We start from the raw sequence: 23,953 nt of genomic DNA on the forward strand, positions 1-23,953 counted from the left end.
GCAAGAGGCCCTGATCTTACGTCTGCACGGGCCACCCCTGCTGCCCCTCTTATCTTCCGAACTGCGTCCAGCTAAAGTGAATTTTCCGTACAAGAGGGGAGCGGCCTCGGCCATAGTTCACTGGTAGTGTAGGACCCCGTGTGACACCAGAGGTGATCTTCTTCCCCTTAAATAAGTAAGTGTGTTCAGCCCCAGTCTGATAAGGCTAAGGTAAATTGCTTCTAGTGTTTTTGGTATTTCTCATAGCTCTCATATTGGTGGGAGTTTAAATTTGCAGTTTGGCAATATGTATCCAGTATTTTAGAGCTTATGACTTTACATAACAACTCTAGTCCTGGCAATCTCTGAAAGAATTCATCTAAAATATGGGAGAAGTGCTATGCACAGATAATATTCACTGTAATATTTTGTAAGGGGGAGTTACAGATGTCTTCCCTGTTGGGGATAACTGAGTAACCTGGTAAATCCACTCGCTGGACTATTTTTTAGTTACCACATGTTGAGAAGACGGTAGAGAAACTTAGGTGGGAGGTTGGCATTGGCTTTCACGTCCAAGGACCTTTTTCCATCATAGAATTCCATTTGGGCTTGGCTTCTTGACAGCTAGGCACTTATTTTAAGAATAAAGTCTCATGAAGACAGGCTTTGGAAATCTCGCCTGCTGACCTTTTCACAGAACCCTAGTAGGCAGAGTGCTGCATGGCACCGTGGCCATACACTCACATGTGCACCAGCACACACAGGCACCCACCCGCCCATGCACAGGCCACACACACGTGCACACACACAGAGTTCCCTGAAGGATTCTAAAAAGATAGCTAACTGCAGATATAAAGCTTGTTATAAACTGTAGGAGATGCATTTTACTGAAGTTCAGAGCAGAATGGAAATTCTGCTAGTGTTGTTAGATATTCATGATTATCTGGAGTAGCACTCATCATTGTCCATCCTTCTGTAGGCCTTCATTTCCAAAATGTTGGCTTTCGAGAGTGACAAGAGAGCTCGAGAAAGGAGATAGTAATGATGGAGAAAATGACAAGTGTCCAGGTGACTACAGGTCATAGAGGCAGTGGCAGGAGAAAAGATGGAGAAGCTGTGGCTGGAAGAAGTCATGGAGAGTGGACATGTATTCTAGTCTTAAAATTTTTTCTCTTGAGTATAATTTCCCCAGTTGTTCATTATAAGATATTTCAAGCCTACAGAAACATCACAAGAATGGTCTTGTATGTAGATACAACAACGACACGTGGAAGGCCGCTTGGAGGGTTCCGCTCGCGGCATGGCACCGGCAGCTTCCTTGCACAGCCTTTCCTTTCCTGCTTACCCTGGTGAAGTCTTTTGCAAAGGAAAGTAGCATTACTGTGCAGTGTTATTTGTAATGGTTTGCTTCCCCGGAAGACAGCTTAGTATGAGGGAAAAAGAAAAGTGTGATTAGTAGACTCGGGCCAGCGCTTGCCCTAAGGCAGACCCGTGTCGTACACAGGAGACGGCTTGGCCTGGCTCACTGCTCTGTTCTTTCCTGTATCCAGGTACCAGCTGGAAGAGGAGTCCGCCCATTTGGATGAAATGCCACTAATGATGTCTGAAGAAGGCTTTGAGAATGACGAAAGTGATTACCACAGATTACCACGAGCTAGGGTCACGCGAAGAAAGAGAGGCCTAGAGTGGCTTGTCTGTGGAGGATGGAAGTTCCTCTGTACCAGGTTCGTCATCCATTGCTGCCTAACCTCCTACACACCAAGGTTCCACAGTTATTTATAAGCTTCGCTTCTAAACACGTTTGTTTCTATATCAGACTAAAGAAGCCACTCTCTAAATGACATCATGGAGAGTATTAATAACCTTAGTCAAAACCAAACAGTGCTAATCCAAAAGGGACAGAAAACCAAATTCACTTTTTTGTGGGATGCTTTAATGTTTAAAAGATGGAGAAAATTGGTGATTTTGTAGTTACTGCATGGTAGAATTAATTCTGGTCACTGTTGACATTTATAAACTGTGTTCCTTTCTTTTCCATCTGTGATTATAGAGGCGTCCCTTGGTATCTGTGGAGGGCTGGTTCTGAGACCCAAATCAGTGGATGCTCAAGTCCCTTTATTTTTTCAGTTATACGTATATATATATTTTTTCAGATTCTTTTCTATTATAGGTTATTACAAGATATTGAATATAGTTCCCTGTGCTATACAGTTGGTCCTTGTTGTTTATCTATTTTGTATATAGTAGTGTGTATACGTTAATCCCAGACTCCTAATCTATACCCCCCTGCCCTCCCTACTATCCCCATTGGTAACTGTAAGTTTTTTTTCTATGTCTGTGAGTCTGTTTCTGTTTTGTAAATAAGTTCATTTGTATCATTTTTTACTTTCCACATATAAGCAATATCACATGATATTTTATCTTTTCTCTGACTGACTCGCTTCACTTAATATGATAATCTCTAGGTACATCTATGTTGCTGCAAATGGCATTATTTTGTTCTTTTTTATGGCTGAGTAATATTCCATTGTATATCTGTACCACATCTTCCTTATCCATTCCTCTGTCGATGGGCATTTAGGTTGCTTCCGTGGGTTATTGTAAATAATGCTGCAGTGAACATTGGGGTGCATGCACCTTTTTGACTTATGGTTTTCTCCAGATATATGCCCAGGAGTGGGATTGCTGGATCACATGGCAACTCTACTTTTAGTTTTTTCAGGAACCTCCATACCGTTCTCCATAGTTGGAGTTGTAAATTGGTTGTACCAAGTTACATTCTCACCAACAGCGTAGGAGGGTTCCTTTTTCTCCACACCCACTCCAACATTTATCATTTGTAGACTTTTTAATGGTGGCCATTCTGACTGGTGTGAGGTGATACCTTGTGTAAATCTGTCATGTATTGGATTGGCCTAAGACAGACAGTTCTGTCAGATCCAGAAGCAGGGTCTGGAGATGTAGGTTTGAGAGTTGTTGTTACTGTAGTGACAGTGGAAACCACCCGGAAGGATGACACTCCTAAAATGACAGCAGTGTGGTAGAGGTCTATGAAGGAAGAAGGAAAGGGACCCCTTGGGGAAAAGGACAGTGTTGGAAAGGAAGGCTAATAGTCCTTTTTTCAGGCAGCAGAAAAAATAGGGGAGGAAGTGTGAAATAGTGTTGGAGAGGATGACTTTTGTCTTAACCTCAATTGGGAACATTAGTTCATTTAAGTGAGGAGGTGTCTGGGATACACACGAGGACTAAAAAAAGGACAAAATTGGTCATGCCTTGGTAGAGATCATGAGTAATCACGCATCTGTATTGAACCCAGCATAATTTTATTACTGTTTGTCCATCAAGGAGAAACCTGAGTCGTTAGAGAACCAGCTGTGGAAGCGAGGGGGTGGGCAGTTACGGTGGGAAGGGTGGCCAGTGTTGTGAGTTGAAGAGAGGGCCGCGGCCGAGGAGCTTTGGGCGGTGCCACAGTTGCAGTTTGATGGATGTGTGGTGTGTGTTTTCCATTAGTGTGGGGTGGAAGAAAGAGTGGGATCAGATCCAGCGGTGCTGTTTGAGATGAGCATTCTCACTGCTGTTTACAGCCGAGAACTAGAAGAGGCCCTCTCCTGATAGCTCAGGGCCAAGCCAGAAGTTGAACCAGAGTCTGACTTGACTCGCCACAGCCTTTCCTTGCTCTTTGCTCCGTGGACTGGGAAAAGTGCTGGGACGAGGAGGTGTGGTCCAAATGCTATAGGTCCTGATTTGCACTCTTCAAGTAGATAAGTGCCTGGTCTCACCCTCCTAAAGGGAACCTGACGTGAAGATCAGTGGGATTGAGAAGGCTGAGAATCGTACCTACTGTGCATGGAGGATCCCTGGATAACAGAGTTGCTAAAAACTGGGGACGTGGGAGTGGGTACTGATGGACCTAAAACTTTAAGGTCATAGTCTCGTGCTCATGGTGTGGACTTCAAGAGGGCAGGCCATGTTTTGGAAGTGATACTTATCCATACCAGTCAAACAGTTGCCAATAATTGTGGACATTGTTGAAGGCCGAGTGCATTGTTGAATTAATTATTTTTGGTCTTTTACAGGATTTTGTTTTTACCAAATGGAACATAGCCAAATTTTGGATTTCATTTGTAATATTCCTTTTCTTAAGGAAGATATTAAGAATATATTTGAAAATCTAGGTGTTAGTGGCAAAAACTAACATGTTTTGGGGATATTAAAACAGCTCAGTAATATATACTCGACACGTATATAAAGTCTTTATCTTAGTAAATGGTGATCATGTGGGCAGAGCTGACCGAACCGTCGTGGTGGCTTCGCTCACGAGTGTCTCTTTCCATGTGGACGAGTGACCTGAGACATGGCCACACTTCTTGTTCAGTGTGCATCCACTACACCAGGAAATTGTTATGGAAATTAAAACTGCACCTGACAGAACAAACTGTACAGTTAGCAACTTAGATGGGTCTTATTTTCTTTATTTCTTATAAATTTCCAGTTTTGAATATTTGCTAACCTTTTTATTTTCTAAATACCGGGCATTATAAAAGTCAGTGTTATTAAGGTTATTAGGCGATGGGTCAAAGAGTAGAAGGTATATAAAATTACTTAGTTTAATTGCAGAAGAAAACATTAGTGAATATTGTAGTAAAGATAGATAGCAAATGATATTAATGGGTTGCAGATATTTCATTGTATTTTTATTTGTAGATTCTGTGAGTAGTAAGGTTTATTTTTAAACTATTCTTCTTCTGGGATTGAGTAGGCTTTAATTTCTTCATGGCTTAAGACCTGCCTTCTCATTTTTATTATTTGGCAGAAATTCCAACTCTGAAAAATTTGACTCTGAAAAACCTTTTTCTGTAATCTGTCTTCTAAACCTTTGAGTGTCCTCCACGTGGGTTACTGTGACGCACACCGGTATGTAGTTCTGGGGGACAGTAATGCCTTTCTCACGAGGTTTACATTTCACTTGCTATCAAAAATCACTTTGTCCCTATGAAAGTGGAACCCCTGAATGGCATTTCCATATGAAGGGGGGGTATCAAATGCTAGGATTGTTCCCGGTCCTAAATGGCCTCTACACTTTCAGTTAATCTGCAACACATTTGGAGTGCAGAAGCATGGGAAAATGCTGACTCTTGAGAGGACATGAGTGCTGTGTTGCTTTTGGCTTGGTAACCAAAGGTACCTGTTGGAGATATATATATATATATATATATATATATATATATATATTTACTTATTTGGGAAGGAGGCTTCCTAAATTTTGGAAGTTATTTAATTATGGCCCCTTAAAATTTTACAAGACAGGATCTTGGTATATAACGATGTGCTTTATTTAGTATTGGAGTACTACTTTGATTGTAGAGGCATTTGCGAAAACTTACTAGTCCTAAAATGTTTTAAGAAAAAAGTATAGTTTGTACACTACTGGATTTAGTTTCAATTTGACTTGACAGTGTAAGGCGATTTACATATAAATGGGAAAGTGTCTTCTGAATACTGACTAACTGAGGAAACGTGCAGTGCGCATAGAACTGTTCCTGGGTAAAGCTTCTGGTTTCTTTCTTCCAGGGACTCGTCTGCATCTCCTTCTCACTTACCGGTATTTACCAGTATGTTTTACTCTTACTACTTTGCCTTCAAAAATGGCCCATAGTTTTACTTTCTCCCTTAGCTCTACAGCTCCACAAGGCTTACTTACACATACTTTTTTGGTTACAAGTATTTTCTTTATGTGGGGGGTTTGTCTTCTCTTTCTGGTCATATTTTCTGTTTGCATACTCTGGTGGCAATGCTGGCGGAGCCCCAGGCTTTTAAAACTTCGAGACTGTGTATTCATTTAACATTGTGGAATAGTGGGTGGTTTAATAGTGGCTCCCTAACCACTGCTTCATTCTGTCTTTGCATGAAGAAATAACAATAAGATTTTTATTTGGTAATAGTAGGAGCAAAGTGTTATGAATAATTTAATTACATTTTGGAAGTCTGGGAATCTTAGTTTTTTCTATACAGTGTTATAGAGAAAAACGGAACTGTTGAATATGTGTTTTTAGCCCCTGGTATTTAATTTAGTTTCTAGAGTATGGGGCTTTGAAAGTTAATGGGATGTTCGTTTCACGTGCCGCTGACAGTGGTGTAGATGTTGACGTTTTTATTCTAGCGAATGTTTACAGTGTCATGTGTTGAAGACAGTGGTTTTGCATTTATAGATCTTTTTGCCTGTAGAATATGTCGATACCAGCCTAAACTCTGGAAAATCCACATTTCCTAAGTCTTATTTATATTTTTTCAAACCCTGAGCTTTGGCTATCCTCCGTTTCATCTTAAGACTTGTCTGACTTTTGCACATTAAACCATTAGATTAGATAATTATGTGTTTCAGGAGAAAAATTGACATCTGAATACATTCCTGGAGGATTCTTGCTGCATTTGAAGTGCTGAAGGCAGCGTGCACACACGAGGGCTGCCGTCCTGGCCGCCGTGCTTGCCTGCAGAGTGCTGTGTGTCCCAGCCCTGCTCCGGAGCTTCCCTGGGATGCTGAGAATATTCTAGATCTGTGATGTCCAATATGGTAGCCACCGGACAAGGTGGCTGTTGAGTCCTTGAAAGGTGGATAATGTGACTGAGGAACTGGACTTTTTATTTTACTTAATACTAATTGGTTCCCACTAAAATAGCCACATGTGGCCAATGGATGCTTTATTGGACAGTAACTTCTTGTGCCAATTAGTGTTATAAGTTTGGAGACGTTTTGAATGTGACAGCGAGAGGCAGCGTAGTGACAGCAGAGCTCTGAATGCTTCCCCTGTGGCAGGCACTGTGCCAGGAGCTCAGAGCGTGTCACCTGTAATCTCTCAGCGCTTCTGCGGATGAGGAAACAAAGACTTAGACCAGGGGACCACCCCAGCGCCACTTGCCAGGAGTCGTTTCCAAAAGCATGACCTTTTCCCATGGAGTCTTGTTGCCTGCTCATACATTTTTCCTTTATTTCCGTCATCTGTTGAATGGCTGCCGTGCTGTGTGCTATGCTCAGGACAGGCCGTCTGTGAAGATGAGCAGGAGCCGGCCTGCCTGTTGTTCTCGCGGCAGGAGGAACACGGGGTTGAGTGGGGACTGAGGTCCGGGCTCTGTGTCAGCCCTGCCCAGTTGTTGCGCGTACATCGCTCACTGACCTCTGTGGCCTCTGGTTTTCCCTTGTGTACCGTGTGGGAGTTCGGCGTTTGTGAGTGTAGTTGCGGGGGTGCGAGACGAGGAGTTGGTGTTGTAACTGGACAGAGTCGGGCGGTGCGCGCCCTCCCTCCCTCCTGGCTGCGGGGAGGTGCCCCAAGGAGAGGCGCGGGTCCGGCAGTTTGGTTCCGCGTGGGTGTTGGTGAGGGAGCTTGGACTGGAGGCAATCCAGGTCCTACTGTAAAAGCAACAGGAAGGTGAGAAATAGTAGTTTGAAGCTTATTATATTTTATTTGAAGCCTTATTTAATTTTTGTCTCATACAAGCATAAACAAGATAAAATATTACCAATATTGACTGAGATCTACTTGACCAGTCCCCTTCCCCCTCAACAAACAGTAAGGATGGGAATGCTTATTGCTTATTTTGACAATCTTAAATCCTTTAATAATACTGTGATTTATAACTGTTGGAGATTTAAAAGTATGCTTTATGTGTGGAGACACTCTCCGTTCTGATTTGTTTTTTAAAAAGTGATGGCAAGCAGTGATAAGAAGTTTCTGCTCTTGGAAAGTTGGGTCTTCTTTGTCTGCTCCAATTGAACCAAAAGACGGGGTGCGGGGAATGTTTTAGAGCTGATCTGCTTGGTATGCATTTGGCGTTCCTGGACCCCCCCCCCCCCATGGGGTAGCTCCTCAGGACGGCAGAGCCTGACACTCCTGCAGGTGATGAGCTGCGCCCACGCCAGGAGGACAGGGCAGCTTTCCAAGGGCAAAGCCCTGTCCTTCCAGGATGAAGGTTTTCTGAGCACAGCCAAGAACTAGGTGGATACTTAGTAGGGATATACTGATTTCAGTTTAAAGACATAATGTATTCCCTCATACAGGGTGCTGCTGTGGGTGATTTATAAAGTAACACATCTGAGTGTGTTAAAGGGAAGAAAGACATGCAGTGAATTTGACACATAAGTCCTGAGGGGTCAACCTCATCTTATAATCATACCTTCTAAGGCTGTCGTTATCATGCAGAATTTCATGTTAACTTTTGAGCGAGCTTTGTCACAAAGTGAAGTTAGGAATTTCTGCCTTATCCTTCTGGCTTGCAGTTCTAGCCTTGGCTACATTCAGAAGATGAAGTTTAATAACTTCCCTTCCCTTAGCAAACCTTTCAGAGTCTTTCTCTACATTTTGGAAATTTTAATTAAACTGAATTGTTAATACTGAAGTTTAAATTCAGGATTATTTTATGCTTAATAGAGGTGAATGTGATACCTTTTCATCATTTTCTGAAGTATTTTAAGAAAAGTTAGCCCGCTAGAAACTTTATACTCTCTATTCAAATGTGGTGGTTTGGATGTCCAGGAAGGAGAAGAGTTTGTGCTCCTGGAACCCTGGGCGGGGCTGGAGCAGGGTAGACTTCGATTAAAATCTTCATTGCATAGATGAAGGTAGCCACATGGAAATACAATCAAGCTTTTATTACCATCAGAATAGTCCATTAAACATTGGTATCCTTTCTAAGTACTGAATTGAGCCATATGTCTTAATTTTATATTAACGCTATCACTTAAAGGAGGAAAGTCATCACTTAAAGGAGGAAAAAAGTGACTGCTTAAGACAAGGGGGTGGGTCACATCCTAGTTAATTGATGTCTGAGAACCTTTATCACTGAATCACCAAGTAGTGTATTGAGAATTACCCATAATTACTGATAACATATGGCGATTCTTTTCTCAGCATGTAAAGCATTGACTGCTTCAGAATGTTAATGGTTTTATTTTGCCAATAAGAGGGTCTAAACGGGGAAGATAATTTCCCTGAGGTTCTAGGAGTCATTGCACACTTATTCAAGCTCCTTCAGTATCTTCATATCAAATTTAAATTAGTATAGCTGACCTGTTTTAAGAAAACCCTCACAGATTAACAGTAGATATGCTATTGGTGTCTGGTAAATACAGAAACAATCAGTATTGGCTCTAGATATGTAGAATTAATTCAAAAACTTTTGAAAAAGCATATGCAATATGTATCTTTTGTTTCATGCAGTTGCTGTGATTGGCTGATAAATATTTGTCAAAGAAAGAGAGAATTGAAAGCTCGTACAGTGTGGCTTGGATATCCGGAAAAGTGTGAAGAAAAACATCCCAGAAATTCTATAAAAAATCAGAAATACAATGTATTTACCTTTATACCTGGGGTAAGATTGTTAAATTCTTGAAAACAGACTGCATATCAGAGATTGCTAACTTTGTTTTCATTTTTTTTCCCTTATTAATTCTGTTGTATCCAAATCAGAGTCCTTTTGCTTTGGAACCATGGGTGTTTCAAATAATTGTTAAGTAATTCATATGCATTTGTAATAGCCACATGATAAGGGTTCAACTCAAGAAAATTTATAGTTTGATTATTGCCTTCAATTCTAGATAAACATCACATTTATATTATTGTAGAAATAACCAAGTAAAGCTAAATAAAATTATCAGAAAATAAGTCATAAATTTTGCTTGGCTGGGAATTTGTTTGGTGGGAAAAGTGGAATGTATCTAATGTTTAAAGCCTGCCAAGGCTGTCACAGTGAAAGTAAAATGACTTTTTACACAAACATGACTCCATAACAAAATATCTATAAGCATTTATAGATTTCTTTTCTACTTCACATTGTAAATTTCAGGCCTTGTTGTATTGTTATATCAGTAGTTATCTTTAATTAGGTATTATGCTAAATTTAAATTCTGAAGTTTAAATATTTATTACTTTTTTTGTTGCCAGTGATATTTCTGGCTTAAATTATAAAACTGAGATTATATATATTTAGAATAGTGGAATTATTTTTGCCTTTTATGCATCATTCCCTATTTTAATAGACAGATTTATTTATCTTTTTAAAGGCAAAAGAAAGCTGGCACTGATTATGTTTCCAGTATCAAAGTTTTTGATATGTTCTAGGTGTTAGCTCTTATGCTATTTTTCAAAAACCCCTCTTGATTATGTGAAATGAGGGCTGCTTTATCTTTCATGTTTTTATTTAAATAACCATGCTGACTTTATATTGGGCATTGATCAGCCCTCACAACCACCCCCATCCATCCAATAGTTGTCAGATGCTTGATGTCTAATATGCTCCTTTATTAAAACACACAAAACTAATGGCTTCATAATTACAAGACTGATCTTTTGTTAGGACAATAAAGTGTAAACTCTCTTTCAGGCAGATAAATATTCTCAACTTTATTGAATGAAGCTACTGTTTTCTCCTTAGGTTTAAATTATTAAATACTCCCAGATTGGCTAAGTATTGTACATTTTCCTAAAGCCCCCCAGAATTTCACTCAGCAGACAATAAAGTCTTGATTGCAGTGGTTTAAAGTGGATCGTGCAGCTTAGTTTTGTTCCGAGTGAGTTCACGTGGCTACCAGGATGGCTGTCCGGAAGAGACCTGTTGATGTGTCTGTACAGCTGTTACCGTGGGAATGACTTTTTTCTTAGATTGTCTCTTAAATTAGTCCTTTCATCTAAAGCGTAGTATTTTAGAAACATTTGATAATTGCACAGTAAGAATTCTATGCCGTTTTTAGCACGAATGGCAATTTCTGAATTGCTAGTAGATATAATCTATGCTAACTGAGATTTTAAAGAAATCACTGAGGAAAAAGAGTTTTCTCTCCCGCTAAGATTAATTTATGAAATGATTCAAAACATTTTTAGACAGCAGTTGAACATGATTATGAATATAAATGTGTTATCGCTGTAACTGATTTTTTTAGTCATACACATAACTGTGTGATGTTGTGTATAACTTCATTATATAAAATCTGTGGTTCCAGACTCTTTAAGTCAACAGTAAGTACTTAACGCATTGCTCTGCCCTTGTTAAAAGTTCTGTGCCTTCCACGTTGTATTAAAAAATGGCATCCCAGGAGATTTTGATTGGCAGTTTGCCAGTCTGTAAGTTTCATTGTAATTGTAGTGTTGAAGGTCAGCTATGGTATATCAGCTATCATATAAAGAATATGCAGGTAGCTGTCTTCCTGAAAATGGGTCTGTAATTTACATATTTTTATATTTTATCATTTCTTATACTTTGAGGGAAGTAAATACAGGAGATTAAAGTAGGTTTTTTTGTGTGTGTGAAGTCATACCTGTACATGATTTGCTTGTTCACTCGATCTTTGTAAAGCTACCTAGATGTCCACATTCAGAAAACATGGCTATCATGTTTTACTGTTTACCATTTCATAAATACAAGGTTAGCACCACTTTTCCGTAAGATTTTCTGCGTTGATACGAAGAGATACGTTTGTAGATCTATATTAACTGACGTACTAACATTGGGAAGGCTTTGCTGTCTCATTTGGTGTGCATGTAAAGATTTATAGAAGATGAGTGTGGGGACCTGGAAAATTGCATGCAAGAAAATAAGAAACTTTTAGAGGACACTTAACATAGTTGAAAGTCCTAATTGTCTTTTTTTTCAGTTTATTTTAAATATAATTTGGGGTAACCTTAGCTCTTTTTTGTGATTTAGTTATTGGAAAGCCATTGTCAAAATTAATGTATTGTGGCTCAGGGCATATTTTCACTGTTTGATGGAAATACAGTTAGATATTATGTTGATTTTAATTATTTAATTAAGGTATGAAAGATTTTCCGTGAAGAGATTATGTTAATTTTTTCTTTTTCTTTTTAGGTTTTATATGAACAATTCAAGTTTTTCTTGAATCTCTATTTTCTGGTAGTATCCTGCTCACAGTTTGTGCCAGCATTGAAAATAGGCTATCTCTACACCTACTGGGCTCCTCTGGTAAAAAGAAAAGATTTTTGAAATTAAGCGAAATTATTAAGTATTTAAAATATAGCGTTAAGTGTGGAGACGGTTAAAAGATAAATCAGTCGGATTCTTGAAATGTGATGTGTTGCTGTGTGTCACTGGACTTTTGTTACACGGTTTCACAGCGTCCTCTGCAGCCCCACAGGAGTGTGAGGGCAGCGTGCTACGCTAGGTTGGCTGGAGACGCTACAGAGCACCTTTGCTGGTGGGGCTGGGCGTTCTGTCGGGCCCTCGGGTGGCAGCTGTGTGTCCCCAGCCCTGCTGCCCCATACTGGAGGAGCTCTTGGGAGAGATGGGGCAGGCCTGTGCGAGTCCTCTCAGCACCTCTGACATCCTGATGGATGGGCAGCGTTTCCCTCTGCCTGATGGCGACAGTTCTGAAGTATCTCAGTGAAGTCTGACAGCTGCTGGTCGACAGCTTGGGGTGTGACATTTTTGGAAAGGCAAATGATGTTTGTCATTGAATATTTCCATTTCAAACATGCTATCTTGATAGTTTTATACTGTTTGCAGGTAGTTTTCATTGCTTTTCAGTTTACAGAGGTAAGAGGTATGTCTCCTTCCTTCTTTTCACCTAGAAGGAGGTGCTGCTCCCTTTGGTGTGCTCCCTCCTGGGCCGGTCACCAGAGTGATCTGGGCAAGAAAGCATGGCGAGTGAGGTGATGCCTGTGGCGAGGGGGCAGGGCGGTGCTCAGGTCTCCCGCCCTCAGAGCTGGAGATGGGAGCCGTCTGCTCTCCAGTGGATCTGTTCTGCTTCATGCAGCCCTGCCGCCTTAGAGGCTGTGCTCTCAGGTGCGGCGGGAGGTCCGGAAGAGGGGCTCAGTTTAAGTCCCTCTGCGCTTCCTGTTCACATGGACTTCAGGGTGGCGTGGATCTGAGCAATGAAAGCAACTTATGTGTAACCTAGATACAAAATTACTGAATAAATGAATACCTTTTCCACTTATTGTATTCGCCAGATCGACAGAGACATTGGTGCTGATGATGTAAAGCTGTGATTCTCATCCACTGTTGTGTAAACGTAAATCTGTGTAGCCTTTTTTGGAGGATAGTTTGGAAATATATATAAAATACCTTATAAATGGATTCAGCATTTTCATTTGAGGAATTTATCTTAAAGCAATAATGATCAGTCACAGAGTCTAAAGAATGTCTTTACTAATGTCTATTATTATTATTTTTTTAATATTTATTTATTTATGGCTGCTCTGGGTCTTTGTTGCTGCATGGTCTTTCTCTAGTTGTGGCGAGTGGGGGCCACTCTTCTCTGTGGTGCGTGGGCTTCTCATCGCGGTGGCTTCTCTTGTTGCAGAGCACGGCCTCTAGGCGTGTGGGCTCAGTAGTTGTGGCTCGCGGGCTCTACAGCGCAGGCTCAGTAGTTGTGGCGCAAGGGCTTAATTGCTCCGCGGCATGTGGGATCTTCCTGGACCGGGGCATGAACCCGTGTCCCCTGCATTGGCAGGCGGATTCTTAACCACTGCGCCACCAGGGAAGCCCTGTTATTCTTGATGACAACATTATTTGAAAAGTCAAATGTCTAACACTGGATTGTTTAACTGTGCCGTATGCCATGCAGTGTTGGAATACTGAGCTACTGTGTACCTTTGAAAATGATGTTTAGAAAAAGTATTGAATAACACTGAAGGTGTACATATTAGAAAAATGGGGAAAAGCATGTTAAAATATGTATGGAATGAAATACACAAGTCTTTGCTCAGCCCCCACTGAGTTCATTTGTGCCCAGCACTAGTCAAAGCAGTGTTGATTCAATAGTGAATAAGACAAACCCTGTCCTAACAGAGCTTATATTCTGGGGGAGAAAGACAATTTAAATGATCCGTGATGCCAGGAAGCCTGCCATGCAGCCGTGAAGCTGAAAATGTAAAGCAGGATATGGGGGTAGAGAATGACTGGGTTATTTTAATAGAGTGGCTAAGGAAGTTGCCTTTGTTGGAGTGGCATTTGACGACATCTGGATGATAGGAGGGAGGGAGTGGGCCGTGTGCAGAGCAGGTGTTGCAGGCAGAGGGCACAGTAGTTGCACAAGGTCTGGGCGCCTTGGAGTGTGTGGATGTGCAACTCCGGTGGGAAGGGGGCCCGGAGGGGCGGTGGGCGCTCAGATTTCATCCTGAATGGGATAGGGGCGTGTATCTGTGTGTTGCGTATGTCACACGAGGGAGAACACTGAAGCTTACACCACAGTTTTAAAAGTTGATTTTAAAGCCACACAGCCATGGAGAGGGAACATAGGTGACTTTTCCTTCTTTCTTTTCTTTCACTTTTCTTCTCATTGGAGGTAACCTCTATTCTGAATTTGAGATTAAATTGCTATGTATCTCTTAATAATTTTGCTACCTATGTTTGTATTATTAAAACAAGATGCACTGTTTTGGCATGCTTTAAAAATTCTATGTAACATTTGTCTTACTCTAAGTATCCTTTTGTAACATGCTTTTTTGGCTTTACATTGATTTATAAAACTGATCCATGTGGACACATATATATCTAGTTCATTCGTTTTTCACTCCTCTAAAGTATTCCATTGTGTGAATGTATCACAATTGATTTGTCCATCCTCTTGAGAAAGGAGACTTTTAGGTTGTTTCTAATTGTTCTCAATTACAGGCTGCTGCATGATCAGTCAAATTGTGTATAATTCCTTACACACTTGTGCCAGAAATTCTGTAGGCTGTGTGTGCCCTCATTAAAGGTGCTGTTTATTTTGTCCATTTTCTAATAAAAGCAGTCTAGCATTACAGAAATTTTAGAACATAGAAAATATACTTGCTAATGCTGAAAGCACAAACTTATTTATGGTTTTCATGTGTTATTTCTAGCCCCTATTTTCTATTCCTAGCTGTATAGGAATAGAATATAACCCTTTAATTATAACCCCTTAAATATAACCCTTTAAACCTATGGCTTAAAGATTCATCTGGAGAGTTTAAGTGCCATTTGTATGTCGGGGCGGGGGAGGGCGTCAGTTCCCTGAAGATTAGAGGTAAAGGTACATATTTCAGGTAGGGCCTGAGCAAATCTGTGTTGCCAACAATTGTCTGGGTGATTCTGATATGCCTGTCTGATAAAAATCACTTCTTTAAAAATACTGTCTTCATTGTATAAATGAAGTATTTCCTGACAGTCATTCTCCTCTTGTCTCTCAAGGTGAGTCAGTCACAGGTAGAGTTTTAAGAAATTACTTCCACACCATCACATGAGTCTGTAACAGTAAATATTCTCCTACACAAGAGTGGCTGCATAGAACTGTATTTTTTGGATTCATAGATGCATATTTTTCATGTTACTGAAATTGTGACTTATAAACGGTTTATGTATTTAAAGTGATATTGTCTTCCCACCAGGACTGTTACTAAACTAATAATGATGTACCTTTTTTTAAAATAAATCTATTTATTTGTTTGTTTATTTATTTTTGGCTGTGTTGGGTCTTTGTTACTGCACACGGGCTTTCTCTACTTGTGGTGAGCAGGGACTAGTCTTTGTTGCAGTGCACGGGCTTCTCCTTGCAGTGGCTTCTCTTGTTGCGGAGCACAGGCTCTAGGTGTGGGGGCGTCAGTAGTTGTGGCACGCGGGCTCAGTAGTTGTGGCACACGGACTTAGTCGCTCCATGGCATGTGGGATCTTCCTGGACCAGGGCTTGAACCCGTGTCCCCTGCATTAGCAGGCAGATTCTTAACCACTGCGCCACCAGGGAAGTCCCAATAATGATGTATCTTAAAATCAACAGCATCTTTGAATTAGGGAAATAAAATATTTCATCATATAAGAGTATCATAAATTTCTTATTTGGACTTTCAGGTTTCCAGTTTTTTCATATTCAGTGCTGGGATCCTTGATTTTATTTTATTTTTTTCTTTAGGCTAAGTTTCTAGAAGTGAAGCTGCTTGGTTAATATGTGTATAAATTTTAAGGCTTTTGATAATACGAAATTTCTTAAAGCTAATTTTTTTGATATTTGATGCTTTTATTTTGTTTTATTTTTCTCTTACCTTTGCTAACCCTAGCTCTAATAAAATGATGAATTTGCATTCAAGATAAGAGTACTTCTCTGCCCCCAACTTATAGTTTCTTTGATGACCACTTTATTTCATCACTGCTTTGTCATGACAAGTTACCACCTTTGGAGAAGCTGGCCATTTGTCCCTAGAGCACATACTTCCTTCTAGTATGGAGATACTTGGTCATAATATAGATCTCTTGTTCTTAAAATTTTGTACTTTGCACAGCTAACATACTTTTAATGGTAAAAGACTGGCTTCCCCCTAAGGTCAGCAGCAAGACAAAGATGGCTACTCCCACTGTTTCCATTCAACATTTTATTGAAGGTAAAATGAATAGTGCAGTTAGGTTAGGCAAGAAAAAGAAATAGGAGGCATCTAGATGGAAAAGAAGAAAAGCTATCTGTCTCTATTCGCAGATGGCATGATCTTGTATATAGGAAAATCTAAGGAATCCATGCACACACAAAAATATTGGAACAAGTTAGTGAGCTGTAGGGTACAAGATAAATATACAAAAATCATTTGTATTTCAACACACTAGCAATGATCATCTGAAAATGGAACTAGGATAACAATTCTGTTTATAACAGCATCAAAAAGAAAAAAATAGGAAGAGATTTAGCTAAAGTGCATATCAAAAACTATAAAACATTTTTGAAAAAAATTAAAGAAGATCTAAGTAAATGGAAAGTCGTCTCACGTTCAAGAATTGAAAGACTTAGTATTACAATGACAGGACTCTCCAAACTGATCTACAGATTCAGTGCAATCCCAAGCAAAATCCCATTTGGCTTCTTTTTTTTCTTTCTTTTTTTTTTTTTTTTTTGGCAGTACGCGGGCCTCTCACTGTTGTGGCCTCTCCCATTGCGGAGCACAGGCTCCGGACGCGCAGGCTCAGAGGCCATGGCTCACGGGCCCAGCCGCTCCGCGGCACGTGGGATCTTCCCGGACCGGGGCACGAACCCGTGTCCCCTGCATCGGCAGCCGGACTCTCAACCACTGTGCCACCAGGGAAGCCCCCCATTTGGCTTCTTTTGCAGGCATTGACAAGCTGATTCTAAAATTCATGCAACAATGGAAGGGTCCCAGGGTAGCCAAAACAACCTAGAAAAGTAGATCAAAGTCGTAGGACTCATACTTCCCCATTTTGAAACTTCTTACAGAGCTGTAGTAATCAAGAGAATGTGGTACTGGCAGAAGGATAGATATGTAGATCAAGGGGTACAGTGGTGAGTCCAGACATAAACATTTATGACAAATGGATTTTCAACAAGGGTACCAAGACGGTTCAATGGAGAAAGAGTAGTCTCCAACAGATGGTGCTGGGACGTTTGGGCAGCACGTGGGAGGGAATGAAGTTGGACCCCTGCCATAGCGTACACAAAGCGTCACTTAAAATGGATCATAGACCTAAATGGAGCTGAAGCTGTAGGACTCCTAGAAGAAAGCGTGGAAGTAAATCTTTGTGATCTTGGACACTAAAAGCCCAAGTGACAAGAGAAAAAACTTGAGTAAGTTGGACTTCATCAAAACTAAAACTTTTGTGCATCAGGGGACATCATCAAGAAAGTAAAACAACCCAGAATGGGACAAAGTGTTTGTAACATCATATTTGTAGGTCACATATTTGACAAGGCACTTGTATCCAGAATGATATAAAAGGCTCTTCCAACTTAACAATTAAAAGATAAGTTGACCCAGTTAAAAAGTGGGTGTACGATCTGAATTAACATTTCTCCAAAGAAGATATACACATGGGCAATAAACACATGAAAATTGGTGTAATCGCTCTAGAAAACAGTTCGGCAGTTTGTCAGGAAGCTAAACGTCGAGTTTACCGAATCACCCGTAATAGGCAAATCCACAGAGATGGAAGGTAGATTAGTGGTTTCCAGGGCGGGAACCGGAGGGGGAATGGGGGCTGGTTGCTGTTGGGGTTTCTTTTGGGGGCGATAAAATAAATAAATAAATATGCTCTAGAACTTGGTGGTGGTGATGGAGGCACAGCTCTGTAAATAAACTAAACAAGTGACATGCATGCTTTAAAAGCATTTTAGGGTATGTGAATTAATCTCAACAAAACTGTTACTAAAAAAAAATGTGTGCTAAAGGTCCTGCTACGTGAGGATCACACTCTGCCCATCGTCAGCTGTCTTTAGCACGGTGATGGCAAATCCCTGGCACGTGCCGTGCCTGCCTTCCTCTCTGCGGGTGGGGCCCACCAGCAACTGTTGTTCATGGCTTCCCTTTCTGATTCCAAGAGTAGCTTTGGAATACTTCTTAAAATAGTGCTTTTAGCAACCACTGGAAAGACACTGGCAAAGACCGGATGGGAGACGTCATGGTGTTTCAGGAGCCTGCTGCTAGTGTCCTGGCGTTGGAGGATAAAAGTGGCATTGAGTGGCCCATGAGGCTAGAGGTCTGTCCTTGAGGCTGTGCTTTAGCGAAGGAGCGTGAACAGTGGGCACTGTTGAGGTTTCAGGCAGTGAATTGCTGGGGCCCATCCCTGGAGGAGGATTTTGCCACACATCTGTCAAATTTTTATTGCAGAAGATACTTTGGGAACTGTGGAGGGATGACTTTGAGGGAGATGAGGCTGGAGGCGGGGGGCTGGCCCAGTAGTGATGGCGGCCGTGAGAACCAAGGGGGCCTGGGCCGGGCTCCCACATCGCTGCTGAGAGTGGTCCAGGCCTCAGGCGTGCTGGGAAGCACAGTCAGCAGGTGCTGATGCGTGATGACACTGAGAGTCACAGAGCAGTAGTGACTCTGCTTACAGGTGGTGCCTGTACCATGAACGTCAAGACGGAAGGCTACTGGGTGAGTGGAGAGCTGGGCTGTGTGCACTGAGCCTGGAGCCTCACACCAGCCTTCAGGCACGACTGCTTAAAGAGGACTGCACTTTAGTAAACACAAGAAACATTCTCCCGAGGCCTACTTACTTTAGCCTATTGGTTAGACAGAAAAATACCTATGTAGAGCTGTTCACTTTGCTGTACGGTAGAAACTAATACAACATTATAAATCAACTGTATTCCAATAAAAATTAATTTAAAAAAACAATAAAAGTGGGGATGGCAGACTTCCCTGGTGGCACAGCAGTTAAGAATCCACCTGGCAATGCAGGGGACACGGGTTCGAGCCCTTGTCCGGGAAGACCCCACATGCCGTGGAGCAACTAAGCCAGTGCGCCACAACTACTGAGGCTGCACTCTAGAGCCCACGAGCCACAACTACTGAGCCCACGTGCCACAACTACTGAAGCCCACACACCTAGAGCCCGTGCTCTGCAACAAGAGAAGCCACCGCAAAGAGAAGCCTGTGCACTGCAACAAAGAGTAGACCCTGCTCGCTGCAACTAGAGAAAGCCCGCGAGTAGCAACAAAGACCCAATGCAGCCATAAATAAATAAATTAGTTAATTAAATTCAAAATAAATAGAAGCAGGGATGGCAAACCATGGGCCAAATCTGGACCTCCCTCTGTTTTGTACAGCCTGAAGGCTAAGAATGGTTTTTAAACTTTCAATGTTTGAAAAACATCAAAAGCAGAATAATATGCTATGACATATAAAAATTATATAAAATTTAAATTTCAGTGTCCATAAACAAAGGTGTTCTTTTAATTCAAAAAACCCCCAAAAAACCTGGAATAAGAGATTATTGTACTTTAAATGGAAATTCATCCAGTGTTGTGTAATTTACATGGTATGCTGGAGCATGTTTGTCATTAAAATGAAGCCTACTGAAGAGGTCTCTGTTTAGTCATAGGGAACTTGACTTGAAGAATATTCTTGTATTGTGTGTCAGAAAATACATGTGTAGCCTTTAAAAAAGATGGACGTTAGCCATGTGTTAGTAACAGATTTCACAATAGATTACAACCATACAGAAGTTTTATTTCGATAGCATCAAACTCATCTGTTCAGGTTTTTACTTAACAAAATGAGAGAAAAGGAGCACTGTGGCCATACCTGTGCTCTCAAATGCACTTGCATGGTGATGCATGATGTAAGAAAGTTGATGTGTAAGTGTCATATATGGGAATTGTTCTGTGTTCCTAAATGCTTTTATTCTATCAGAAAGATTTAAGTGCACATATTATAAGATTTTTATGTCAGTCTTTGTTAATGTGATATTTGAATGCCTGAGTGTTCTAAATATAATTCATGGGTTTATTGAAGATTAATTTCTTTTTCTTTGGGTTACTAAATATTTTCTGATGTTTAGCTTGAAGTACATATTAAGGTGTGAATTTTTTAAGTTTTCTGGGGTATAGTAAGAATTGTAAATCTTTTACTATGCATTACTATGTTCCTTTTGTAGTGATACTTTTTGTCTTTTTTCTTTGTTTTCATTTATTGTATATTTTACAACTAATATAAATTGAATGAAAAAAAGTAAAGCTAAACAGTAAAAGAATTTTCCCTTTTTGTTGAAGTCCAGTGTTCTCAAATACTTTGTTTTATTTTGTTTAAAGGGGTTTGTCTTGGCTGTTACTATCATGAGGGAAGCAATTGATGAATTTCGGCGTTTTCAGCGAGACAAGGAAGTGAATTCACAACTATACAGCAAGCTTACAATAAGAGGTGAGCAAGACACTTTTAATTCAGTTTATCATTGTTTAATATAATCATCATTTTAGAATTAACATAAATGTAAGAAAACGTCTTAATTTTGTTACTGAAAGTAGTATTATGCGATTGTGTGTTGTCTAATTAATTTTCTTATAATAATATAATGCATATAATTTCAGGGTAGCTTTTTATTCTCTAGATGCTTGGATGTATGTGTTTATGAATATTAATATATACACCAACCCTTAAACGCATGCATGCACACATACATATACATAAATATTAATAGTTTTAGAGTGCTCTCTGTTACAGTTTGTATATAATGCACGTGTACTGGAGACACGTGAAACTCAACTGGTGTGTACACACTGTCTGTGAAGGGTAGTTATCACTTTCTCTAAAGTCTCTCTTTGCTTTATATTTTAAACGCAGTCATTAAGGTCAGACATCTGGTATCTTGGCCTTAAACTATACTTAAGGAAGAGGGATTTGAGCAGCCAAAACAAAAGTCTTGGTCCAAAGTGGTAACTGATGTGCGCCGATCTCCCTGTAACCTTCATTTAAGGCTTTTAACCCTCGCCTAGTTTATGTTTTTGAGAGTTGTTTATTTGGCTTTTCAGTCCATTGTAGAAAAGAAGCAATGTATTAGGGGGAGAGTGGGTGAAGCTATTACAGGTGAGCGTGATGACAGTAGAAAGTGACAGTGAAAAACTACATGGATATTCATAATGACTCAGCGTGTTTAAAAATGGAGAAGTTTAGAGTGGAGTTTATGTCTTCTGTTTATACATGGACGTTTGTACAATGAATTATTATTATTTTTTAATTGTCCAAAAAGTGTTTTTATGCTTTATTGGGGTATTTTTCACATAACATAAAATTCATCCATTTAAAATATACAGTTCAATAGTTTTGGGTATATTCACAGAGTTATGAAACCATCACCACCATCTAATTTCAGAACGTTTTTAACATTCTAGAAAGAAGCTCTGAATATCTATTAGCAGGCACTTCCCATTCTTGCCGCTTCCCTATCCCACTCCAGCCCCAGGCAACCACTGATCTACTTTCTATCTCTATGGATTTGCCTGTTCTAAACATTTCATAAAAATGGAGTCATGTACTGTGTGGCCTGTTGTCACTGTTTTCTGACACTTGGCATCATGTTTTCAAGGTGCGTTCATGTTGCAGCACATACCAGTACTTAGCGTCTTCTTGTTGCCAGGTGATATTCTACTGTATGATATATCATATGGACGGACATTTGGGTTGTTTCCACTTTTAGGCCATTATAAATAATGCTGCTGTGAACATTTGTGTACAAGTTTTGTGTGAACATTGTTTTAGTTTCTTTTGTATATATACCTAGGCATGAAATTACTGGATTGCACGGTAATTCCATGTTTTTGAGGAATTGCCAAACTATTTTCATAATTGTCTGCACCATTTTATGTTTCCACCAGCAATGTGAGAGGGTTCCAGTTTCTCCACATCTTCAACAACACTTGTCTCTCTTTTTGTCTGTAGCCATCCTAGAGGGTGTGAAGTGGTATCTCACTGTGGGTTCGGTTTGCATTTCCCTAATGACTAATGATGTTAAACGTCTTTTCATGTGCTTTCTGGCCATTAGTATATCTTCTCTGGAGAAATGTTTATTCACATTCTTTGCCTGCTTTTAAACTGAGTTATCTGTTTTAATTGTTGAGCTGTAGGAGTTCTTTCTATATTCTGGATTTAAGTCCCATGTTAGATATATATGATTTGGAACTATATTGTCTCATTCTGTGTGTTGTATTTTTTCTTTCTTGATGGTGTCCCCGATACACAAAAGTTTTTAATTTTCATGAAGTCCGAGTTCATCTGTTTCTTTCTTTTTGTCGCTTATGTTTTGGGGTTGTATCTAAGGAACAGTTTGCCAACCCAAAGTTATGCTTTACTTCTGTGTTTTCTTCTAGGAGTTTTATAGTTTTAGCTCTTACACTCAGGTCTGTGACCCATTTTCATTTAGTATTTTGTATGTGATATGGCTTCTCACTTGTTTGCATGTGAATACCAAGTTGCCCCAGTATCATTTGTTGAAAAGACTGTTCTTTCTCAATTGAGTTGAAAAATTAATTATTAAAAAGCTTTAATGCTTAAAGTATTGGCATGATAGAGGAAAGGTGTGTTGCAGAAAATAAGGTAAGCTTTAGCTTTGGGGAAAAGAATCCCCAGAATGGCCAGGTAAATTAGGTGTAACTTTGGTTTGTCTGTTTTGGAATACAGTATAGGTCCTGGCTTATGTTTTAAATTGTTTTGCATTGTGGAATTTGGGCTGAGCAGAGATTTGTTTCTGGGCACTAATTGTATCATTCACAAATAAACAGTGCGGTGATGTCAGCAAACATGACCGAGTACACAGCTCCCCAAATCAAGCAGAAAGCAGCAGAGCTAACTTCGTCAAAACTCTGGAAAACAGTCAGACTTTACAGCATCCAGGTGGTTGTTGCATCCAGGAAAAGGCCTCCTAAAAATCATAGGAAAGCTTTTTGGTATCTTCTCCTGCCTCGCTCCACCCCCTCTCTGTCATGGCACCCACCTGGAAGACAGCAGCAGCCATGTTCCCAGTCTGGGCTCTGGACCCGACCGTGGAGGGCACAGAGCAGGCCCTGGACGGCACAGAGCAGGACGAGCTTGCAAAGCACTGTGTCTGTCTGTCTAACCTGTCTGGGGGCTACTTGAAGGACTGACCCAGTTCGCTCGCCTGTCTTTCACCTAACCTGGGATTCAGGGCAGGAAGGCTGAAAAGCTGCAGGCGTTTCTTCTTGTGTAAGGCTCGGGTACAGCCGGAGTAGCTGGGCAAAGATTAGTTGGGGTTCACACACGAGAGTGTCACTTCCAGGCAGGAAAAGATGGGAGAGAATCCAAAGTGCCCCTGTTTGCTCGGGGAATTTTGAAAGCTACATTCAGGGCCAGAGCTGGATGCAAGCTCAGAAAAGGCCTGAGAAGGTCTTTTGCTTCTGACCAATGTCTAGGCTCAGGACAGGCGGATGCGAAGGCTGAGGCAGAGTTATAAACAGCCAGGCTAAGTGACAGGGTCCCCAGCACAGAACCACAGCCTGCAAGGGCTGGGAGAGGCTGTTCTTCCTGTCTGTCTTCTTTCCTCCCTCCCTCTTTGTCACCATATGTGACAAAGAATACATGCGTCACAAAAATAGTTTAGAAAAGTCACTAAATATACATGGCTATAGCATATACCAAGCAGCAAAACAAACCCAGGAGAGGGGGAAATAGCTCATTTCCTGGGTTACCAGATTATAATACTCAAAATGTCCAGTTTTCCACAAAAAATTACAAAGCATGCAAAGTGTAGCCCATTCACAGAAGAAATTAACAAAAACTGTCTC

At 40.5% G+C, this 23,953-nt stretch overlaps 1 protein-coding gene across 4 annotated transcripts in view; it reads left to right on the top strand.

Annotated features, from left to right (window-relative positions):
* Nucleotides 1–23,953, top strand: part of ATP9B (ATPase phospholipid transporting 9B (putative)) — a 208,748-nt gene that overhangs the window by 14,105 nt on the left and 170,690 nt on the right. For 3 of the 4 annotated variants that reach the window (XM_060118550.1, XM_060118553.1, XM_060118552.1), the window contains 4 exons: nt 1,530–1,703; nt 9,192–9,342; nt 11,833–11,946; nt 20,471–20,579. In XM_060118550.1, the coding sequence (XP_059974533.1) occupies nt 1,530–1,703; nt 9,192–9,342; nt 11,833–11,946; nt 20,471–20,579 (548 nt within the window). The remainder of the gene's footprint in view (nt 1–1,529; nt 1,704–9,191; nt 9,343–11,832; nt 11,947–20,470; nt 20,580–23,953) is intronic. The other variant, XM_060118551.1, reaches the window with a different exon arrangement.

The sequence above is a fragment of the Mesoplodon densirostris genome, chromosome 15 (genome assembly GCF_025265405.1).
Source record: "Mesoplodon densirostris isolate mMesDen1 chromosome 15, mMesDen1 primary haplotype, whole genome shotgun sequence".
Lineage (NCBI taxonomy): Eukaryota > Metazoa > Chordata > Mammalia > Artiodactyla > Ziphiidae > Mesoplodon > Mesoplodon densirostris.